Here is a 17,208-nt window from a genome sequence, read left to right on the forward strand (position 1 = left end):
AAATGACCGACGTCTTTGGCGTAGGCACTGTCAGGGATATGCCTAGCTTCGCCGCGCCCCTCAACAGGACGTCCTGAAAGGCAACCAGGTCATCTATCGGGGACACTCTGGTGTCCGGTGACCCCGATAGGGTAGGTGAATAATCCCTGGTCCCAGAGGACCTCGTGTGTGAGCGAGAGTCACGCCTCCTATGGCGGTGCCTCGATCTCGTGGATGATCTGTGCCGCGATCTCTCCTTCCGCCCAGAGCGAGAGCGGGACCTGCCAGCTCGTGGACGCTCCTTCGGTTTACGTGGAGGGGTCTTCCGCGGTTCATCACGGGGCTTCTTCGGCTCCTCCCGGGGTTTTGGTTTCGGAGTCCCCTTAGGAGGAGCAGGCAGGGACGGCAGGGAAGTGGACCTCGGCGGAGGAACCTTCGGCTGCGGTGTGGGCCCATGCGGAGGAACCGGAGGTGGAGACGGATCTCCCGAAGGCAGTGGTGGTTTGGGCGGAGGGTCCTCCTTCGGCACGGGGGGAGGAGTCGGAGTCCTGGACCGAGACGGAGTGTACACTTCCCAGTACACCGAGCCCGGTGACCCCTTAGGCGAGGGGTGCGGAGAGCCATCCCCATCAGCAGGCGACCTCTTCCTCTTGCGACCTCCACTGGAAGCAGCGTGACTCCTGGGACTAGAGTCCCTCGACGTCGATCGGCGGTGTCGCCTCGACGGCGATCGACGGTGTCGCCTCGACGACGACCGACGGCGTCGCCTCGACGGCGAGCGTCGCGCCGCTTCGACGGCGAGCGTCGATACACGTCACTGTGCCTTCGTCGACGGTAGGAAGATCTCGACGTCGACGAAGACGATGACGTTGACGGCGGCTTCGACGTCGGCTTCTCCTTCGCCGTCGAGCCGTCCCGCCATCTCGACCCGGAGCCCCGGGGAGAAGGGGAGCACGCCGTCGTCATCCCTCTCGACGCCGTCGTCGATGCCATCGACGTCGACGGAGAATGGGACCGATTGCTGGACTTCCTGCCCCCGGGGAGCCCCCCAGGGGCCTCAGCAGAGGCAGAGGGAACCTTCCCAGGCTGCCCAGACCCACCTGCAGCCCGCAGACGCCTATCCTCCAGGCCAGCCAGCCTGATCTTCAATCTGTCCCTCAAGGTCCGAGCAGAAAGCTGCTGGCAGATTATACACTCCTCAGGGACATGATCTTCCGGAAGGCACACGATGCAGACCTCATGGGGATCACTCTTGGCCTTCTTCCTCTCGCATGCTGGGCACTTCACAAAAAGGCCAGGCATCTTGGAGCCCCAAAACACCTAAAAACAGCACAAAAGGGAGAGGAGAGCACCAAGAAATAAACTGCAACACTTTTAAAATTCAAAAGTGCAAAAACAATTCCAATAAACCCTTGAGAAAGGGAGAGCTCAATGCCAGGGTCCTGTAAGCAGGAGCCGGAAAAAAGAACTGAAGTAAGAGGGACCTGCTATGCATTCTGGGATACTGGGAGAAGTTCTGGAAAGTTCTCTTAAAGGCACAGTATCCTATTTAAGCCACATAATGGCAGCCTATGGGGCTTGTCTGTCCCTACCTTCCTCTCTATCATTCCAGAGTCTTTGAATGGGGGAGGCTAGTTTCTCTATGGTAGAAACTGCAGGCTGTTTTGTGTGTGGTGTTTTTTTGGTGGAATTTCTAGTTGAAGTACTGGACAGTGTAGCCTGTGGATATAGGCTGCATTATTTGTCTTTAAATTCTCTCTTAAGTGTCTTGCAGTTTCTGCATTATTTTGACAACTTAAGAGATTATTTTTGATTGCCGGGGTCCACGCACATGGGCGGGACTATTCACTAGATTATGACTATACACAGAGATCCCCTACTACAGAAGTGGGGCTTCGTTGCATGCCCTGTGCGGGGGCCCAGGAAGCCACTTGCAAGCACAAAGAATGCCCAGGAAATCCCTGACTGCCAGCCATTGTTACGATCTGAATATCAGTACCCACACACGAGTTCTTGGAGTTCAGTGAGCTTACAATTGTATTTGGATCCTGATTTCCAGGGGCAGGCACTTTAAAGAAGGACTTCCAGTCGTCACAGAGTTCACCAAACTCCAAAGAACTGACATGAATGATAGTTTCCACTAAAGGCTCCAAGAGGTCTGTGCCTCAAAGCCTAGATTCCGTATGAGGAAGAAGTATGGGTAGTCATGGACTGTGGTGGCACGAGCTATGCAGAGGAGCCTGGGGTCTGCTGTTAAACGTCCAGATTACTCAGACTGTTGAGTCCACTCCGGAAAAAAAGACCCTCAGCAGGTCAAAAAGAAGAACAGGGCAGAGAAGTCATGTTTCCCATCCATGGTAAGGACTTTTGTACCCATCAGCAGTAAATTAGCAAATGTGGATTTTGACAAGTTGTTAAACAGAGCTGTGTGCATTAGAGTGTGATTCATGGATGTTGCTTTCGAAGCAAAATAACTTAAAAATACTCAATTCAAGGAAGTGCACGGTGGAGATCTGTTGCTCCAACATATGTAAGGTGGGGGTAGGAAAAATTAGGCAGATAATATGGGATAATTTTGTATACTGTGCAGTAGCTGGCAGTAAACGGCAGGTTTTAGAAGTAGGGGACATTTGAACAGCTCCTGTGAGCAATTTTATAGGTCGTTGTGATCTGTGGACAGGTGAGTGCACACAAGCCGATCGCCCGCGTGGCTGCATGTAGGAAGCGTTCTAATAGTTGGTAATATATGTATTATTTTTACAGCCCAAAGAGGGCTGTACACAGTTTGACCAAAACATAGCAATGACATATGTAACAATGTAGTGCGACATATGCATTATTAATATACAAAAAGGTGCAGAAAAAATAATGCCAATTCAGTAAGCAGTAGCTTACAAAACAAAAAACGCTGTCTCCATATAGAGGCTTCAAACACTGACAATGCATAGTTCAAAACTCTAAACGCAAGAGGCAGGAGAACACAGTACACACACATGGTAGCCTTTTTACATTAAATGTATATGCTCACAGGTGAGAATCTATCAAATGAGGAGAAGCAGACTGATTGAGTTTGAAGGGCACAGAATTCGATACTAAGGAAGTTTCACGTGTGCAGAGTAGATTTACTGAAACCATCACAAGGGAAGCATTCCCTGCATGGAGGGGTCATGACATTCTCAGTCTGTAGCCTCACAACATTAAATGCTGGCTCGGGAAAGGTTCTGGGCTGGTGGCCAAAGACTGCAGTCAAAGGGATAGTATGAAGCGCTGAAAGGACACAGCCATGCTTGCTTTCTGGGTCAAACCCATAAAAAACTATATTCGTTAGCACAACCTCTTGTCACTAGTGCGATCACTGACTAAAAGAAGCGAGCGAGAGAAGGTCTTTAAGGCTTCCTTTGTGGCTTTCCTTTACACTGTGAAAACACTCCTCAAATATCTGAGCTCAAAGCCAATCTTTCTATGCACAGCCAAACACTGGATGTTTTGTACTTCCTGCCGAGGAATCCCAACATACAAAGTGGCAAACGACGAACTGTGTCGCTAACGCCGCTGGACAACAAGCATCCGAGGACCGGTTTCTGGCATTCCAGCGGTCTTCAGCCCGGCTTGCTTGAATCCAGTGGCAAAGTGAGCAAGGGACTCACGTCTAAGTATACCCTGCCACACTTATGGCGGCCAAAAGCGGTACAAAAGGGGGTGGTGATGGCAGGGTATGCTCAGACGTGAGTCCCTTGCTCACTTTGCCACTGGATTCAAGCAAGCCGGACTGAAGACAGCTGGAATGCCAGAAACCGGTCCTCGGATGCTTGTTTCCAGTCCAGGGAAGACATGGCTTGGCAGTTCGGGCTGGACTGTTCCCATGAGGCACAGGGTCAGACTGATTTGCATATAGTCATGTCTGAACTGGGGTGGCGGAGTGGGCTAAAGAACGGTGATGGATTAAACCCAGATCTTTTGACTGGGTGCGAGTGTTTGATTAATTCAGATGCTACGTCCATCACCACCCCCTTTTGTACCGCTTCAAATAAGATCAGAAAACTTTTATGAGCCTTTGCAGCTCTAACGTTCCTGCCTCTGCCAATCAACACCAACTCGTGGAAGTGAGATTTCATTTTTTTTCTATGCTCATACATGGAAAAAAGCATTTTCGTTAATTAGCACCAATACGTTTTGGAAAGCATTTGAAATGAAGCAGAATGATTTTTAAATAAAAAAAACAACTAATCTAAAAATATGAAACCGTGGTGGTGGGATAGAACTAACAGACCCCGTCGTTGTGAACCTTTTTTTCAATGCTTATTTATACCTTTCTTATAAGAAACTGTTGATCATACAACGTATCACGTTTTACTACATGAAGCCGTTATAGGTTCATAATTTCCTTTAAAAATGGTGAAAATAAAGTTGTGGGACTTAAGTCTTACTGTACATAGGTAAAATAAATCTGAAAATAAATAAATGTGCCATCCGGACATTTCAAGCTCTGAATTCAAAATTCCGGACATCATTATTTTCTGACATCATTTCGTGAAAGGTTTTGGGCAAAGCTAGGAGGACCTCCTCTCTTTTGTCGGGAGCCATTTTATTAAGACTTTACATCTGAATGCAATAAAGCGAGGGCACAGAAGCCCTAGCTGTAGCCGAGGTGCCAGGGTTTTTTGTTCGCTGCTTTGAATGCTCTGTAGAGGGGCTGCTGGTGGAAAACGGTGCCTCAGCAGTTCCCAATGAATTCCAGGCTGTGCCCCTTTCTGTCCTTTGTAGAGTAACGCACTCTGTGCGGCAGAGAGCCGACAATTTAAATAACTACACTTTAAAACAAACGAGGCATTGATGATAATGTGTGAAACTGGTAGACCCCGAGGCGCTCAAGTTCCCACCATTGTTTACTTGACAACAGGATATAATTGCTTACTTACTTGGCGGCGAATTTAACCATCTGCTTGCTTGCACGGTCTCCCACAGCCACCAGGGCCTGAACATTAAACTGCTGCTGACGCAGGACCAGGAAACACTGCTTCCCTGGAAAGGCAGACACATGGAGCAGGTGCATCAATACCAGGGAAGGAAGCAAGTTCAAGAATCAGTTTCGACAGGCATTTTTGCTCATTTTAACAATTACCTATTTACTTTCTCTATTTGATAAGCTGGTGGCAAGACTAGACATATTATTATAGGGTAACATTTTATTTCGATTTGGGGCCCAATTCTCACAGGAAGTTACAATTAAAGTTTTGATGGCAGCCTCAGGAAAAGTGTACACAGGCTCTTTCTGTCCCCAAAACATTTTGTTGACTGTTGTAAGTATACAGCCTAGATGGATTACATGGGGTCTGGTTATTACATTCTCCATTTGGGTCGGCCTCTTTGACAATAATGTGAAACTAGGTGTCATTATTGCCAGCTTTTCTTATAGTTACCAGACAGACACACCACTTTTATACCACTTGATCCCAGAAAACCATAAACCCAGGGTTGTTACTGTGGTTTCTTCTCACCTGCAAGGAACGAATCACCATACAAATAAACAAATTATGCAACCCCAGCTAACTGAAAGATAAGCAGGAGCAATTATTGTCAGGCTTACATTTTTGGGGTTAATGTTGACAGTGCATCATCTGTTCAATCGGGTTAATGTCGCAAAGTTTCTGATTACACATCAAATGAGAAGGTGCTGTATCTTTTTCGCACAAAGCTCCCAGTAAATCCCTCATTACAAGCGTGCCGGTGTTGATCAGTGGTAATGTTACTGATACAAGGGTATTTTTTTTGTAATTCCGGGTCCTTGAATTTTACCAAAGACTGAAATTAAGATCAATAAAGAGGATAATATATCAAGTTTTTCCAAAACTGTCAAACTGTTCAAAACGGACTTGTTTTATGTTTGGGTGCAAAAACCAAGATGAATTTGTAATTAGTGTAGCTTACTTGACCCATTTGCTTGAAATCTAATTTACATTTTTCCAATTATTCAATGTTTCCTTTCAGGAACATACACTTGAATCCATAAAATTCACCACAAATCACAAATGCTCCAATATGTTCAAATGGGGGACACATCTTTAATAAAACAAAGGGAGAGAAACAAGATAACAATGCTTTGAGATTGCTCCTGCTAGATCATGAATCCCAACTAAAGCACAGTTCTAGGTCCTCTAGTTCTAAACTCTATATTGTGCAAAGCAAAGCCAAATGTGCTCAGCCTACTGCCGGCTGGTCCAGGCAAATTCAATAGTTCTTGGATTCGCCGCTGGAATACTCACAATGTGCAGCTGGGTGAATCAATAATGGGTACTTTATATTTAAAAAAAGCCAAAACTTCCAGAAAATTCCAATAACCCTGCCGTACAAGCTGGGGTAGGATTGTTTCAAAATATACTGATGCCTTCTTTCCCCACCAAATCAATCTAATAGCATTTGTTTTGACTTTCCAAAGTCGACTAGCAAATAGAGTAGCAATCTTTGAGTTGACTATTCTCTATCTCCCAGAGCTAGAAGGTGCCCATCCTAATTTAGTCTGATTTCTGCTAGATAACATGAACGTTTGTGACACTAGTCTAAATACCTGTAGATAACTTTCTTAACATAGTCCACCTTTGCCATCACTATCCTAATGTAATAATGTATTACAAAGAGTTAATGCATGAGCCAGCAGAGAGAGCAAACAATGTTTTAGTAATAGAATGATGGATGCTGTAATTTCAAAGATGTCTAGAAATGCAAGTCCGTATGTTTAATTCGTGAACTAAGGAAACTCAACCCAGGAACTAATGGTCATGTTAGTCTATATGTTACACAGCACAGTTAGATTTTTAAGTGGCTTACATTAAACTGCTTAAAATGTACCTTTGCAATATATTCTAAGTATATTGTGGTGCATTTATTTCTACAGATTTATTGCAGCATATCCTCAGAATAGAGGTGGACAAATCAGGGGGAACATGAGTTCAACTATTTAAGGGGTTGGGGGGATTCAGTAATTCACCTCGGAGCTCCAAAACTGAAAAGAATGAAGGTGCTACTGCTTGAAACCAAACTCAGGACGACAACACTTGTGCCCCTTGGTAGTGATAAGGTCAGAGTGTGTTTTACTTTTTGGAGCAAGGGCCTTCACCTGCCCGAAAGAGTGGTATGCTTCACGACAGAGCTAGCTCCTTGTTGAGCCTGTGCTGCAATGCCAACGGACCACTAGAAAGGGGCTATTTGCCAGAGATCTTTTCTCTCGATTTGCTGTGAGTCAAATAAACTTGGTGTCATTCAGGAGCTACTGGCCAGCCAAATATGTGGACTGGTAGAACTACAATAAAATATAACTAAGGAGCCTGTCTGAAAGTACTTTATTCCAGGGGTTCCTGTTAAAGGTTAAAAACAACTGGGAATATACTGGGAAATAATGTTCATTATATTCTCCTGATCGGTCAACATGTTTCTTGCCATTCTTAGTCTCTACCGAGCTATTGCAGTTCATAAGGACCACATAAACCTAATCTACATGTAGTAGGCCCCTAATGTGAATTAAAAGTGTGCGCCCATTCAAATGATCACCAAATGTGTATTCACAATGGTATACTTTATACCTCGTTGTTTGTAGAGGGATAATTCCAAACACTAAAACCGACCCAATCCCCACTGGAAGCAGGCCCCTTAGGACAAGAGGGATCTTAGGCCCTTCGGGACTGTGGAGACTGGGTAGACGGGGGCAATAGTTACAAGCGGCACATAGAGAACCTACAAGTTGCCTAGGATCCCACGAGTCCCAAGGGTCCGGCTTCCAGTGTGGACTGGGTCGGCTCGGCCAGCAGTCAGTATCAGTACCACCACGGAAGTAACTCCGAGGACCCTGAGGCCGGAGTGAAGTCTGGACCGGGTTTGGTTTGGATAATCTCGTCAATTCATCGGACATATATTGTAACAAACAGAAACACTGTTCGATCACTATCTCTCGCAAACTAAAACAGACCTGGTACTTATTTGAATACGGTTGATGTACACTTTAGGAAATTAAACAGACATCCCTGTCCTTTCTCCTTGAGGTTACCAGGAAAGTGAGTGGTGGAAGAGTATACCGTGGATACTGCACTCAATGTTTCTGCTAATTGGTTACACGCGTTGATATTCTGGGGTACTACAGCAAGAATTACATACGAATAATAAAATATAGGCATTCACACTGCCAGATGATTTGCATACAGTTTATTAACACAAATTATTGCATATACAAACATTATTTTGTAACAAGTGCGCGTTCCAGTGCCTCCTTGGAAGGGAATAACCCTTTTATAAACCGATCTTAACTGCCGCCTACTGCTCCCTGGTAAAGCGGCAGCCCTGGATCAGGATGTTCCTTAAGACAAGCACTTTATATCTGAGGCGAATGTATTTCAAGGCTTCCACTCACCAGTGGTTTACGATGCAAACGCGGACTGAAGAGGTTTTGACTGAGAATTCCTTAGCAAGTTATGAAACACGTTACCTGTATTCGACAATTTTCACAATTTTTTTAAAAAAAGAGAGCGTGTCATAGAATAAAGAGCAACTTGAATGAGAAACATTTACATATGATCGCCAGCTTAATTCGCATGCTGAATGCAGGTGCCTCTGTGCTTCTGGAGCCATCACTTCCGGGACTTCCGGCTGCCAGGCAGAATGAAGCTTGCCACTTAGCACAGCCTGTCAATCAGGAGCCAAGTAGCCAACGGCGGCTTCAAAGACGCTCGTCCAGAGCTCATTTAGAGAAGGGAACACTACATCCTGCCAGCATGAATCTTTTGAAGAGAGGTGAAGAACGAGAAGAGAAGAAATAACCAACTCGGATAACCTCCTTCCGGAACCTTCCTTCCTTATTTCTTACCTAGAGATGCCCAGCCCTTCAGTCTCCTGACACAGCAGACACAAACCCTGGAGGGACACCTGCTTGCAAAGGCAAGAACGTCCCAGGGTGTTTTTTATTCCAAGCAGGTTGAGCCCCGTGCACAGTAAGAATGAGCATGACAGGAGGTTGAAAGGTTGCTATATTGGAAGCATTTTCAGCAGATATTTGGACACTGAAGGCGAAACAAGTTTCTTGGCTTGACAAGGACAGCTCTTTGGCCCATACTCTTAGGTTAAGACCTATTCCATCTGAAGGAAGCCTCCATCTCTACGTGTCAAGCCGACTCTTTAAGTACTCCTGATTAGGTACAGTTTTTCTTGGGCAAGTCGGATCCGGAGAGATCTCAATGCGGACTGCGTAAAGGTTAACTTGGATTTTGTCCCTTTTTGTGGGATTCTGAAATGCATACAAATAATTATAGGAGACGGAACTCAAAAACAGTGTAGAATTTATAACACTAACTTTGGTAATGTCATACAGCCATACTAAATCTCATCAGTGATGACTTAATTGATGTCATTTGAGATATACTAAGGGATCTCGTGCGAAATCATGACAGCACTTGGCAGGGGTACGGGTTACGGTTTGCGCACTTCACCGGAATTGGTGAATTTCAGGGGTTTTAGAGTTTGCTTTGCAAAAGTAGTATTGATTTAACTAGTGTTTTTTACAGAAATCATTGGATTTTGTTTACAAACGTACGCAACTTTGCTATGAACATGGGTAACCATAACTCTTTATTAGTCAAATTTCAGCAGACTGGGATTTTATAATAATATACATCAGTTCAATGCCAAAATAAATAGTGCTACTGTGGGCTAAGGGGGAGGCCAAAGCCCACAATCTGCACCCAACATCCAACTTTACCTGAACACAATGGCCTGAGAGCACAGGGCCTAGCCTTCAAACCAACATCTTCGGCCACTCCCTGTGCTTAGACATCGTACTACTGAAAACAGGTAAGCACATCCTTAGAACATGCGCAAAAGACTCCGACTTCAAGGAACTGCCTTTAGTCAGGTCCTGCACCTATCCCCATATCCACAGAACAGAGTTTTTGACCCCGCACTGTGGTGACTAAGTGCAGGGCATAACCTTCTGACGCACCCTGTGGCCTGCCCACTTAGCTCCCTAAACAGCAGGCTGAGGGGGTGCAGAGCCTGTGCTTTGACCAGGGTATTTCACCCAGGCTTTGTACTGACTGAAGCAAATGCGCATGACCTTTGGCAATGAGCAATGGCAGTAAAGACTTGACCACCGCAATCTCTGTAAAGCGCACAAAAGGCCCATGGTACGGGGAATGATCTTAAGCCCATTCTGTCCACAGATGCATTGGTAAACTACCTTAGGCCATGCACTGTAGGGTCTAAGCACAAAATTTAGCTTTTGAACACATCCAGTGCACCGATCAAGCATCTTTAATATCAGCTATACATAGCCTTTGTAGTGTGCAGCAAGCTCAGGGCGCATACAGGGCTTTGCTGTTTGGACCCTACGTTCAGAAAGACTCCTGCACACAGTTAAAGAAGGACTGGAAGTACAGGGTGTGGTCTCAAGCAACACCCTACTCCCAGTACTAGTAATTCCGGCGGCACAAGGTCAGAATCAGCAGTAGCTCAGAGTCCACAGAGCCTATGGCAATGCACTGAGGAGTCTAGGTGTGGGTTGTGGCCATGAGACAGACATTGGCTCCACCCCCTGTAGCCCCCCAAACAGCTAAATTATCATTATTTTGCAAATAAACTTAAAATCATAAACAGGTTTTCCTGTTTTTTGTTTCTATTCGTTGTGAATTCTGTTGTGTTTTTTCTGTGTTTTCAAAAACTGTAAAAATCTGTGCTTATCAGTGTTCGTTGCTTTTTGCTCAGTACCTAATCACTGAAATGGTGCTTTCCCAGTTTATCAACATATGTGCTTTCATTTCAATCCTTTCCATATTCATTCCTTTTGTCAACTATTCCTACATTCTTTCCTGCTCCTTATCTTCTTTGTACCCTTCATTGAATTTGCAGTGTCATGTTAGCTTTCATTATTTCTCTTCAGTCCCTGCCTAACTAACTTGCAAGTATTTGAATCCCTCTTTCCAATAGTCCTGCCCCATCCCATCTTAAGTATGTGCATGAATGGAGACAGGTTTATTGCAGCAGACAATGATGGTTATTAAAAACATCTTCCTGCTCCTCTCTACTTCAGACAAGTAACAAAGAGTTGCTGAATTAAGATGTTCTACTTCTGGCTTGAGCTATATGTATGCAAGTGCTCAATGCTCAGTTAATGCGAGCAGTGTCGCTCAGTCCTGTTCTTTGTCTTGAGAAGCCAAGAAAGAAGCAGGCTAATTCATGTATGTTTACTGTCTGATCCGGGCCAATTCCTGCTCTACATAGTTACAGGGGAGAGGTTTGCTAAGAAATTAATATGCATACTGTTAGTCATAATCATTTGGGGACAGCAAATTGTGCTGCTCTAGGACGAGACAACTAAAGTTATAAAGATGTTTCATCACCTACAAGATGCCTTAGGTCATCTGCAAGCGAAGTTCTTTTTTCATTGATGGGCCATGTCTGTGAGATTAATTTTATTTAAAAGCCACCACAATAACACTGAAGCATTCCTTTTTTCCTTAGAATGTTGATAGGTTGCTTTTTGAAAGCACTGGAGGGAACGTGTTCCTGCCGGGCATTTGTGACATTTGCACAAGGCACTTTACCTTTATATTCTGTTCAGTGTGCACCGTTAGTGCTTTGTCCATCTTGCGGAAAGAATAAGCATAGCTCAATATCTTTCCATTAACTGAAGTCACAGATTTACTAAGGAGTTGTGCTGGGGCAAAGTGCCATACAGTGGAGTAAACTCTTGCAAGGGTATTAACTTTCCAGAGAAAAGGCTGTTTTGTGCTCAAAAGGGGCCATTTTGCCAGCTCAAATAGTGTTTGCGCTCCTTTGTGCCACTTTATGTCAATGGAGTTTTACTTGGGTGGATGAGTGCAAGAGCCTATAGTTTTTTACGTAAAGCCTGATTGACTAGTCAGAATGGGCTTGGAGTCAAATAATTAACTTCTTGAAGAACAAGTTACTTACCTTTGGTAACGATATATCTGTAAGAAACATTAGATAGTGATATATTCCTTACCTTAGAATAACCCCAAGGCGTCAGACTGGATCCGGAAAGCTTTCGTCATAAGTACCCCTGCTCGCCGGTAGGCGTCATAGTACAGCTCCGTGTACGTCGTTGGCGTCGTAGTCGCCAAGATGACATTGCTGGAGCTACTTACAAGCACCCACAAAAGTTCTGCACATGACTTTCCACCCCAGGAACGCACAGCCATGCAAGATACCAACCACTGGTGCATTGAAACTAGGGCCCTGAAAGGGATGACCTTAACCCTAGAAATCAGTTCGCAGAACGGGGAGGATGGGTGGGGCAATAAGGAATCTATCACTAACTAATGTTTCTTATGAATATATCGTTACCGAAGGTAAGTAACTTGTTCATCTGAAAGAAACACATCAGTGATAGATTCCTTACCTTAGAACAGATACCCCAGCAATACCAACCCCGGTGGTGGGTCTGCGAACAAAGATCACACCAGAAAGTCACGGGGAACAGAATGGCCAAAGAAGCCTACTCACCGGACTTGACTGTCTAGGCAATAATGCTTAGTAAAAGTGTGCAGCGAGGCCCATGTGGCTGCCTGATAGATGTCTTGCTGGGGGACACCACGTCCCAATGCAGTAGTAGCTGCTGTCGCCCTGGTAGAATGGGCACGCAACCCCGTTGGAGGTTCCTTTTTAGCCAGAGAATAACAGGCCTTGATACACAAGACTACCCAGCGGGAGATAGTCCTCTTGTGTACAGCCTGGCTTTTCTTGGTGCCCATGTACTCAACAAAGTGCTGGTCATCCATCCGGAACTGTTGTGTGCGATTCAGATAAAAGGAGAGCGCACGTTTTGGGTCCAGACTGTGGAGCCTCTCTTCCTCTCTGGAAGGGTGCGGAGGTGGAAAGAAAGTGGGCAAGGTGATAGTTTGCCCGGTGTGGAAGGCAGTGACAACCTTTGGCAAGAAGGAAGGGCGAGTGTGAAGTACAACCTTGTCCGGATAGACTGACTGAAAAGGAGGCTTACAGGAAAGAGCCTGAAGCTCACTCACACACCTAGCGGAGGAGATGGCAACCAGGAAGGCGGTTTTCAAAGTTAATAATCGAAGAGGACAGTTGTGAAGCGGCTCAAAGGGAGCGCACATCAAATAGGTAAGAAACAGATTCAAGTCCCACTGTGGCATTACAAACGGAATAGGAGGGAAAGGGTGAGCAATGCTTTTGAGAAATCTATTTACAAGAAGGGACTTGAAAAGAGAGGGCTGATCAGGGAGAAAGGGCAAACTTGCAGAAAGATAGCCCTTAATAGTGCCCAGATCAGAGCCCTGCTGGGCAAGAGAAAGAAGGAAAAGTAGAACCTCTGAAAGAGGGGCAGAAAGGGAATCCACAGCCTTTGCTGTGCACCATGCCACAAATTTGTTCCACCTGCAGGCGTATACCGATTTTGTGGAGGGACGTCTGGCTGCCAAAATGATATCACAGACTTTAGGAGGCAAGTCAAAAGGAATCAACTGTCGCCGCTCAATCTCCACCCATGGAGGTGGAGGCTGGACATGTTCTGGTGGAGGACCGTCCCCTGCTGCTGCGACAGAAGATCCTCCCGAAGAGGCAGTCGGATCGGGGGATCCATGATCATACTGAGTAGCTCGGGATACCAAACCCTTTGAGCCCAGTCCGGAGCCACAAGAATGACTTGGGCCCGATAGTGACTGATCTTCTTCAGCACTCTGGGTAGAAGTGGTATCGGCAGAAATGCATACAATAGACCGCAGCTCCACTAGTGACAAAAAGCGCCACCCAGCAAGTGCCACCGTGGAAAATCCAATGCGCAGAAGTGATGACATTGAGCGTTCTCTTCGGTGGCGAATAGATCTAACCAAGGCTCTCCCCACTGTTGAAAGAGACCTTGCGCCACCTCCAAGTGAAGACACCATTCGTGATCCATCATGCACCGGCGGCTGAGTTTGTCCACCCTGGCGTTCATAGAACCTGTCAGGTGTTGAACCGTCAAGGAAATGCCTAGACGTTCCAGCCATGTCCCGAGGCGTAGAACCTCCTGACATAGGATCCACAACCCCACCCTACCTTGTTTGTTGCAATACCACATGGCGGTGGTGTTATTTGTGAACACCTGCACGACTCTCCCTTTGACAGAGGGAAGGAATGCTTTCAGTGCCAGAAGGATCGCCCGGAGCTCCAGAATGTTGATATGAAGCCTGGACTCCGCCGGAGACCAGAGGCCTCTGATTTCCGCCTCTCCCCTGTGGCGGGGAAGGGAGAGGGATCGGCCGCGGACCCAACGCTGGTTCGTGAGCCACCACTGCAACTGTTGTGCAGTACCCTCCGAGATCTGGACATACTCTAACAGGTCGCCTTGATGCTGCACCCACTGGAACTAATGGTCCCACTGCAGAGTCAGCATATGCCATCTGGCATGATTGGTCAGCAGGATGCCGGATGCCATGAGGGCCACCAACCTCAAGGTCGTCCTTACCGAAACCCAGGACATAGGCCGAAAGATCAGAATCATAGCCCAAATGTCCTGGACTCGCTGTTCGGGAGGATAAACCAGAAACTTGTCCATGTCCAGAACCGCTCCGATGATGAAAAGGAGCGTCTGAGAGGGAATCAGGTGCGACTTCGGCACGTTGATGGAGAACCCCAGCAAATGCAAGAGATCGGCCGTAGTCTGGATGTAGGAGACAACTGCCTGGGGCGAGCTCGCCTTTAACAGCGAGTCGTCGAGCTAGGGGGAGACTTAAACCCCTGATCTGCGCAGATGAGCTGCGACCACCTCCATCATTTTCATGAACACCCGAGGGGCAGTGGTAAGGCCAAAAGGGATCACAGTGAACTGAAAATGCTCGTGGCCTACCGTGAACCGCAGGTTACGTCGGTGGGCTGGCAGGACGGGGATATAAAAGTAAGTGTCCTGCGAGTCCAACGCTACCATCCAGTCTTGCGGGTCTAGGGCAGACAAGACCTGAGCAAGTGTGAGCATCTTGAACTTCTCCTTCCGGAGGAAGCAATTGACGTTCCGAAGGTCTAAAATAGGACGCAGGCCCTTTTCCTTTTTCGGAACCAGGAAGTAGTGGGAGTAGCAACCACAACCTACTTCTGGCGTCGGAACAAGCTCGATGGCCCCCTTGGCCAAGAGGGCCGCAACTTCCTGCTGGAGAAGTACCAAGTAATCACCAGACATGTGGTGGTACTGAGGTGGCATGGCTGTCTCGAAGAGAGGGGGAATGGGGGGGTGAGGGGGGGAATAGCCCAGTCGGACTATCTGCAGAAACCACCTGTCCGAAGTGATGGAGCGCCAGTGGGGAAGGTGATGGCGAATACTGCTACCCACTGGCATGTGGTGGGTCTGAAACACCGGACTACAAATATTTGGAGGCAGTGGCTGCAGGGGAGGTGGTGGACTGACCTGCCCGCTGGCCCTGTGACCCACCTCTGTGGGTTCCTACGTCCGTGGCTGTGTTGAGACTGTTGCTGCGCAGGCCTGTGGCTCTGAAACAAACTAGTTTGGGCGTCCCTTTCGTGGCCACAAAAGGAGCGGAAAGCAGAAGTGGAAGGAATACGCGGGGCCGAAAGGCTTAAGGACTTGGCCGTAGCCCGGGAGTCCTTAAAAAACTCCAATGCACTGCCTGCTTGTTGCCACAAAGGTGAGTGCCATCGAAAGGCATGTCCATCAGAGTGTTCTGGACATCCCCGGAAAAGTCAGTCGCCCTCAGCCAGGCATGGCGGCGTAGCGCTACTGTCGAGGAAATCGCTCTGCCCAGCGAGTCGGTGGTGTCAAGGCCACAACGAATCATGAACTTGGCTGCGTCTCTCCCCTCAGCAATAGATTGGGAGAGCACCGTCTAGGCCTCTTCCGGACACTGAGGCAGCACCTGCGCAACCGTGTCCCATACAGAATGGGAATATCGGCCCAAGAGGCATGCGGTGTTCACAGACCGCAGGGCTGAACTCGTGGAAGTAAAAAAACGTTCTTCCCAAATTGTTCCAGTTTCTTTAATTTCCTGTCCAGAGGTGCAGAAGGGAATGTGCTTTGGACTCAGAGGCTTTGACAACCAAACGTTCAGGGGTAGGGTGTTGGGGGAGGAAAATGGGGGTCGCCCGGGGCCGGGCGATGGCACTGGGCTACATTCCTATCCACAGGAGCCTCTGTGTTGGGCGTGGACTAGGTGCCCAAAAGAACCTGCAAAAGGGTGTCATTGAAGGGCAGCAGCGGGGCCGTAGAGGAAGACGCCAGCCGAAGCACTTCTGTCAGGAGGTTAGTCCTGATGGCCACCGTAGTGAGCTCAAGGTGGACAGCCTCCGTCGCCCTAAGCAACACCACAGAATATGTACCACCCACCTCCATAGCCATGGTAGGAGGAGATAGTGTGCCAGGTTCTGGAGTAAATTCCAGGTCACCTGCATCCTCCATGTCTTCTTCCCAGTCCGGGTCTAACTTGCACTGGACTGCGAGAGGTTCCTCAGACCCCTCCCAGTCCTCTCTATCCTCCACAACCTGCCGGGTAGGCAGAAAAGAAGGAGGTGGATGGAGGAAGGGATAAAAATTCCCCATCGGCGTTGAAATTTGTGTCGATGGGAGCCGGCCGGGGGCGGCGTTGAGGTCGGTGGAGGTCATACTAGGCCAACCAACATCGGCTGGGATCCAAGCATGGATCTATGGGGGTTTCTCAGTGTCGAGACCAGAGTTATCAACGACGTCAGGCCGGAGCAGACGACGTTAAAAATCGAGGACCCCGAGTCGGACCTGCGGGGCCCGGAGGCGTGTCGACGGGGCCCAACGGGCCAAAGAAGCGTGCCATGGCTGACAGGAACTCCTGTAGCTGGGTCAGAGTCGCCGATAGACCTGGAAAGGGCGGGTAGGCCAACGGCAACTGCACAGACTCCGCTGGAGCCATGGGGGTGGCGCCACCCGCACTCCCAGCCATGTCCCGCAACAGGCTAAAGGAAGGCAAAGAGTGACGTCGCTTCTTCGACTTTTTGTGCTTCGCCTTACCTGACTCAGAGTGCAAAGACTTTGTTGAACAATGGCGATGATGGCTCCGCGACCAGTCCCTCAACCTCCCACGGGACCAGGACCTTGAACAGCGCAGAGCCAACTCCCAGGTCTCCTGTGACTTTCGGGACCGCTCCTGCAAAGTTTTCGGAGCCAGGGCCCGGCATTCGGGGCACGACTCCTCGAGCTCAAATAGATCTAGAACCCTCAATTCCCTGGGGCCATTTTTAATTACAGGGGAAAAGGAT

General features: G+C 47.7%; 1 protein-coding gene across 1 annotated transcript in view; it reads right to left on the reverse strand.

Annotated features, from left to right (window-relative positions):
• DARS1 (aspartyl-tRNA synthetase 1) overlaps positions 1 to 17,208 on the reverse strand; it is a 519,463-nt gene that overhangs the window by 206,654 nt on the left and 295,601 nt on the right. The window contains exon 6 of the mRNA XM_086957449.1: positions 4,899 to 5,001. Coding sequence (XP_086813575.1) covers positions 4,899 to 5,001 — 103 coding nt within the window. The remainder of the gene's footprint in view (positions 1 to 4,898; positions 5,002 to 17,208) is intronic.

Source organism: Lissotriton vulgaris, chromosome 2_1 (genome assembly GCF_964263255.1).
Source record: "Lissotriton vulgaris chromosome 2_1, aLisVul1.2, whole genome shotgun sequence".
In the NCBI taxonomy this organism is placed as follows: domain Eukaryota; kingdom Metazoa; phylum Chordata; class Amphibia; order Caudata; family Salamandridae; genus Lissotriton; species Lissotriton vulgaris.